We start from the raw sequence: 7,078 nt of genomic DNA, 5'->3' as shown, positions 1-7,078 counted from the left end.
CAGCTCAAAGCCAGCCTGGGCAAAAAAGTCTGTGAGACTCATCTCAAATAAACCACCAGAAAACTGGAAGTGGCGCTGTGGCTCAAGTGGTAGAGTGTTAGCCTTGAGCTGAGTTCAAAAAGAATCTCTTGTGTTTGCCTGCCCTGACCATCTTTTTTTTTTTTTTTTGGTGGGGGGGGTCCAGTCCTGAACTCTGGGCCTGGGCTCTTCAGCTCAAGGCTAGCGCTCTACCACTTGAGCTACAGCACCACTTCCAGCTTTTTTCTTATGTGGTACTGAGGAATCAAACCCAGGGCCTCCTGCATGCAAGGCAAGCACTCTACCACTGAGCCACCTTCCCAGCCCTGTCCTGACCATCTTCAAACCTCTATTCTCACATCTCAAGTTCCTGAGTAGCGAGGATTACAAACCTGAGCCACCAGTACCCAGCTATACATGCAGTTCTTTTAACCTTAATAAGTTTTACTAATGTATTTTCAGTCCATGGCTAAGCAGCTGATAGCTCTGCTTTTGGAGCTAGCTAGGTGTTGTTGAGTGAACAAGAGTTTCTGGCCACATATCTCATCATACAGAAGTCCAGCTCGAGCTTATTTGCTGCCAAGACTCCAAGACTGAGAGTCCAGTGTACAGGGTTAGCACAGGAGCTAGCACAGTGCCGCTCAGCCTCCATGAATTGGCCAAACTAAGTCAAAAGTCAATCCTGATTCCAGGAGTGCAGGAACAAGTTAGGGCTTGCACAGCGGAGAGCAACGGTAATCCCTGCTACAGAGGTGGAAACCAAAGTGCAGAAATGAACTCTACTTTTTGATGAGAGTCCACTAGCTGCCAAGGAACCTAATAAAAGGCTGCAATAAAAGCACTTAGTAAAAGAATTCAGCCTGGCACCAGTTGCTGATGCCTGTAATCATAGCTATTCAGAAGGCTGAGATCTGAGGATTGTGCTTCAAAACCAGCCAGGGAAGAAAAGTCCATCGGACTCTTTTTTTTGGGGGGGGTCCGGTTGTGGGGCCTGAATTATGGGCCTGGGCGCTGTCCCTCAGCTCTTCAGCTCAAGGCTAGCACTGTACCACTTGAGCCACAGCACTACTTCTGGCTTTTTTCTTTTTGCTTATGTGGTGCTAAGGAATCGAACCCAGGGCCTCATGCATGCAAGGCAAGTGCTCTACCACTGAGCCACCTTCCCTGCCCTCCATCAGACTCTTATCTCCAATAAACCACTAGAAAACTGGAAGTGTCTCTGTGGCTCAAGTGGAATGCTTGCCTTGAGCTGGGACAATGCCCAGGCCCAGAGTTCAAGTCCCAAGACTGATCAAACAACAACAACAACAAAAAACATATTCATTAGTACAAAAAAATTTAAAGAAAATAAATATGTGCTAGTCTCAACTGGCTAGCATAATGTAGGTGTAGCACATGGGAAAGGGAGGCTGGAGGATCCTAAGTTAAAGGGCACCCTGGTCTGTGGTGTGAGACACTGTGTTTAAAAAGAAAGAAAGAAAAGGAAGGAAGGAAGGAAGGAAGTCAGGAAGGAAGGAAGGAAGGAAGGGAGCTGGGAAGCTGGCTCAGTGGTAGAGTGCTTGCCTTGTATGCATGAGGCCCTGGGTTTGATTCCTCAGCACAATATAAGTAAAAAAAGTTGGAAGTGGTGCTGTGGCTCAAGTAGTAGAACACTAGCCTTGAGCTGAAGTGCTAAGGGACAGTGCCCAGGCCCAGAGTCGGGCCCCATTACCGACAAAAAAAAAAAAGGAAGAAAAAAATAAAAAACAAAGCTGGTCTGGAAAAATATATGCAGTTTAGAATTTATTTTTTAATCTATAAAAAGCACAAACTGTAGGCACATTTTTCTTCTTTCATCATAGCTAAATCCTTCAAAAGCTAAAAGAATGAGTAATGCCCCCCAATTGTACTTCCAGACTGGGTAGATTGTGACCCCCCAGAGTAATCTCAAACACATGGAAAGATAGCAAAAACCAGCCTCTCAACTGGTGCTCTTCCCTGGCAGGTCCCTAACTTAAAGCTAGGTTAGGTAAAAATAATTTTATTCTTGTTTTAAATGTATACAGGGAAAACATTCATTTTATAGAGTCCTTTCCATATAGGGCTAGAACATTCTCTCAAATACCCAACTAGGGAAAGGAGAGAAAGGTTAGCAGTTACAGAAAATGGGTAGAATCTCACCGCCTTCCTGTTCTAGCTCTGTGATCTTGATGAAATTATATAACCTCTTTGAACTTGTGTTCCTTTGTCCCTAAAAAGTGAAGCTGATGATATCTACTTTGAAGGACTGCCTTGAAAAAAACAAAGGTGACACTTACAAAAGGCAAATTTTGCTGGAGGTCTGTAATCCTAGCCACTCCTGGTCAAAAATAGACGTGGAGCTGCAGCTGAACTGTGAAAAAGCTAAGACAGCACCCGGGCTCTGAGATCAAGCTCTACTATTAACACAGGAAAAAAAATATTGATGGGCTGTGAAGGTGGCTCAGTGGTAGAATGCTTGCCTCGCATGTGTGAGGCCCTAGGTTCGATTCCTCAGTACCACATAAGCAGAAAAAGCCAGAGGTGATGCTGTGGCTCAAGTGGTAGAGTGCTAGCCTTGAGCTGAAGAGCTGAGGTACAGCGCCCAGGCCCAGAGTTCAGGCTCCACAACCGACCAATAAAAAATATTGATGACAAATTTTTTATTTTTTTTTTTGTTGGTTTTGAGGCTTTTGAATTCAGAGCTTGGGTAGTGTCCCTGAGCTTTACTGCTTAAGGCTAGGGCTCTACCACTTTGAGCCACAGCACCACTTCTCGTTTTATGGTGGTTAATTGGAGATAAGAGTCTAATGGATTTTCCTGCCTAGGCTGGCTTTGAACTGTGACCCTCAGATCTCAGCCTCTTGAGTAGCTAGGATTACAGGCATGAGCCACCAACACCTGTTTTTGATGACCAACTTTGTGACAACACTCTCAACATTGGAGTAGTGATGAACAGAAATTAGATCTCTGCCTTCCTGTGGCTTAAGGCCCAGCTGAGAATACCAATGTTGGATAAGATGTGTAATGACGAAATGGAAAGTGAGTCTTGAAAGAGGAAAGAAAATGTGCCACAAGAAGGAAAGACAAAGCCCGGCACCAGTGGCTCATGCCTGTAATCCTAGCTACTCAGGATGCTAAGATCTGAGGATCATGTTGAAGTCAGACCAGCTAAGAAACTCCATGAGACTCTTTTTTTGGTCGGTGTTGGGACTGAAAACTCTGGGCCTGGGCGCTGTCCCTCAGCTCTTCAGCTCAAGGCTAGCGCTCTACCACTTGAGCCACAGGGCCCTTCCGGCTTTTTCTGCTTGTGGTGCCGAGGAATCCAACCCAGGGCCTCATGCATGCAAGGCAAGCACTCTACCACTGAGCCAACTTCCCAGCTCCATGAGACTCTTATCTCCAATAAACTACTCAAAAAAGCCAGAAGTGGCGCTGTAGTTCAAGTGGTAGAGAAAAGAAGCTCAGGGACAGCGCTCAGCGCTGAGTTCAAGCCCCAGGACTGGCCAAAAAAAAAAAAAAGGAAAGATAAACAGGGATGTCAAAGCCAGCCTGGGAGACAGCAAAGACTCTGTGAGATGTGGCTTTTACAAGAAGTTAGCCCAGGGGAAAGACAGGACAGAAAAGCACTGCTGCTGATTTATACAGATCAATTACAATAATAGAAATAAACTTCCTAAGATCATAGCTGGACACAGAGTTACAAAGAATGTCAAAGATGAAGCAAACAAGCAAGCAAGAAAAGAAACATCTTTCAATAAAAAAGGACACACAGTACACTTTCAAACTGTCAAACTGTTTTATAATAACAAGCCTGCCTGTGGAGGATAGTGGGGTGAGGCTTGTTCCCTCCCACAAGAGGCAGGAGGGAATGAAAGTTGGGAACGGGAGCTAACATTGTCTCCTAGCCTTGAGGTTTTCACAGGCAGCTACTTTAAGGGAGGCTAGGGTTATCCTGGGGAGGTAGTGGCCTTGAGCTGCTAGAAACAGTGTCTTTGTTAGAAATTTAGTCATTAATATCTAAGGGTGAGGCCCTAGGAGAAAGGCCCAGAGGAGACAAAACAGAAATCTGTCAGAACAGACTCTCTCATTTCATAATTTTTATGCTTATATTTTAAAAATCTAGATATTTTAATTAACATCAATTAGTTGTTTAAAAGGATATATTATGTTTAATTAATTTTTTTTTGTCATTCATGGGACTTGAATTCAGAGCCTAGGTGCTTTTCCTGAGCTTTTGTGCTCAAGACTAGTACTCTATCACTTTGAGCCACAGCAACACATGTGGTTTTCTGGGGGTTAACTGGAGATGAGAACCTCATGGCCAGGCTGGGAATATGGCTTAGTGGTAGAGTGCTTACTTAGCATACATAAAGCCCTGGGGTCAATTGCTCAGTACCACATAAACAGAAAAAACCTGCTGTGGCTCAAGTGGTAGAGCTCTAGCCTTGAGCTGAAGAACTGAGGGACAGTGCCCAGGCCCAGAGTTCAAGCCCCATGACCACTAACACCACCACCACCATCAACGATAATAATAAATAAATAAAAGAAGCTCAGAGACAGTGTCTAGGCCCTGAGTTAAAGCCCCAGGACTGGCAAAAAAAAAAAAAAGTGCAGGCCCATTTGGGTGCTGGTGGCTCATGCCTGTAATCCTAGCTACTCAGGAGGCTGAGATCTGAGGATTGAGGTTTGAAGCCAGTCCAGGCAAGAAAGGCCTTGAGACTCCTGTCTCCAATTAACCACCAGAAAACTAAAAGTGTATTGTAGCTTGAAGTGCTAGAGCACTAGCCTTGAGCAAAAGAGTTCAGGGACAGTGCCCAGGCCAAGTTCAAGCCCCACGACTGATCAAAAAGTAACAAAAGAGGCCAAGACACTAGTGACTTATGCTTATAATCCTTGCTACCCAAAAGGCTGAGATCTGAGGATCATAGTTGGAAGCCAGCCCAGGCAGACAAACCGGAGACACTCATCTCCAATTAACCACTAAAAAGCCAGAAGTGGAGCTATAGGTTCACAAATGAGCAGAAAAAAGTCAAAGGAGCATTCAAGGCACTGAGTTCAAGACTCAGTACTGACACACACACACAAAATTTTCAAAAATGAATTTCCTGGTTGCTGAACACGTGGATGTGGTGTTGGGAGGATGCAAGGTGGGAGCCTCTTCCCTATTTCCTACCTCACCCAAGACCCTCCCATCTGTGGTTTGTCTGTGTCATGTGCAGTAGCCTTCATAATAAACTCATAAACATATGGGGAATGTTTCCCTGTTGAAAATTGAGTCCAAGGAGTGGGCAGTGGAGATTGATTTACATACAGTCCGTGGAGAGCAGACTCAGAGACAATCTGCCACTTTTTAATTTTTTATTTATTTTTTTGTCATAGGGTTTGAACTCAGGGCCTGGGTGCTGTCCCTGAGCTCTTTCACTCAAGGCTAGCGCTCTACCACTTTGAGCCACTTCTGGTTTTCTGTTGGTTCACTGGAGGTAAGAGTCTCACAGTCTCTTCTGCCCAAGCTGGCTTTGAACCACAATCCTTAGATCTCAGCCTCTTGAGTAGCTAAGATTACAGGCGTGAGCCACCAGCCTCCAGCATTCTGCCAATTTTGATTGATACCTGAAGTGGGGACAGTCTTGTGGGACTATGCCCTTAACCTGCCTGGCCAAGAACAGAATTGAACAAGAAGATAAGCTGAGAACAGCAGTGAGTGGGAAGGAGTCTGCGCACATTCAGCCATGAGAGTGTTTTGTGTTACGTGAGATTGTAAGAGGAGAGAAACAGTTTTGTTTTTCCTTTTATGGTTGGCTAAGGGAGCGCGTATGTGAGGTTCATTATAGTTTTGTGGGTTTTTTTGTTTGTCATGGGGCTTGAACTCTGGGCTTGGGCTTGGGTGCTGTTCCTGCTCTCCTTAGCTCAAGGTTAGTGCTCTACTGCTTGAGCCACAGTGCCACTCCCGGTTTTCCAGCCTGGGCTGGCTTTGAACTGTGATCCTCAGATCTCAGCCTCCTGAGTAGCTAGGATTATAGGCGTGAGCTACCAGTGCCTGGATGAAGGTTTTTTTGTTTTTGGTTGGTTGTGGGGCTTGAACTCTGGGCTTGGGCACTATCCCTCAGCTCTTCAGCTCAAGGCTAGCGCTCTACCACTTGAGCCACAGCACCGCTTCTGGTTTTCTGAGTGGTTTATTAGAGATAAGAGTTTCATGGACTTTACTGCCTGGATTGGCTTTGAACTGTGATCATCATATCTCAGCCTTCTGAGTAGCTAGGATTACAGGCGCGTGCCCCTAGCCCCCCACTGGATGAAGTTTTGTGTGTGTGTGTGTATATGTGTGTGTATGTTTCTTTTTGTTGGTCATGGGGCTTGAACTCTGGGCCTGGGCCTTTAGCTCTTCAGCTCAAGGATAGTGCTCTACCATTTGAGCCACAACACCACTTCCAGCTTTTTCTGTTTATGTGGTGCTGAAGAATCAAACCCAAGGCCTCATGCATGTGAGGTAAGCACTCTACCACTGAGGCACTTTCCCAGCCCCCTGGCTGAAGTCTTTAATAATCCCAAAACAGAGGGAAAAATAGAGCTGGAGTATGGTTCCAGTAGCAGAGGTCCTAGGGAGTGTGATATTTTTTTGGGTGGGGGTGGTCCGGTCATGGGGCCTGAACTCTGGGCCTGGGCTCTGTCCCAAGCCACAGCGCAACTTCTGGCTTTTTTCTTTTTGCTTATGTGGGGCTAAGGAATCGAACCCAGGGCCTCAGGCATGCAAAGCAAGCACTCTACCACTGAGCCACCTTCCCAGCCCCGGGAGTGTGAGTTTCTGAGTTGGAACCTCAGCACTTCCAGAGAGAGAGAAAGAGAGAGAGGAGGAAGAGAAAGAGGATGAGGGAGTTATAAGAAAATGTGGGGGCTGGGAAGGTGGCTCAGTGGTAGAGCGCTTGCCTTGCATGCCTGAGGCCCTGGGTTCGATTCCCCAGCACCACATAAGAAAAAAGAAAAAAGCTGGAAGTGGTGCTGTGGCTCAAGTGGTAGAGCTCTAGCCTTGAGCTGAAGAGCTGAGGGACAGTGCCCAGGCCCA

At 46.0% G+C, this 7,078-nt stretch overlaps 1 protein-coding gene across 1 annotated transcript in view; it reads left to right on the top strand.

Moving 5' to 3' along the window:
- Window positions 1-5,655: 5,655 nt before the first annotated feature.
- Window positions 5,656-7,078, top strand: part of Kifc1 (kinesin family member C1) — a 30,625-nt gene continuing 29,202 nt past the window's right edge. The window contains 1 exon segment of the mRNA XM_013034941.1: window positions 5,656-5,715. Coding sequence (XP_012890395.1) covers window positions 5,656-5,715 — 60 coding nt within the window.

The sequence above is a fragment of the Dipodomys ordii genome, unplaced genomic scaffold, assembly GCF_000151885.1.
Source record: "Dipodomys ordii isolate 6190 unplaced genomic scaffold, Dord_2.0 Scaffold202, whole genome shotgun sequence".
Taxonomy (NCBI): domain Eukaryota; kingdom Metazoa; phylum Chordata; class Mammalia; order Rodentia; family Heteromyidae; genus Dipodomys; species Dipodomys ordii.
Note: the sequence above shows the minus strand (reverse complement) of the source record. Positions and strands in the feature narration are given on the sequence as shown.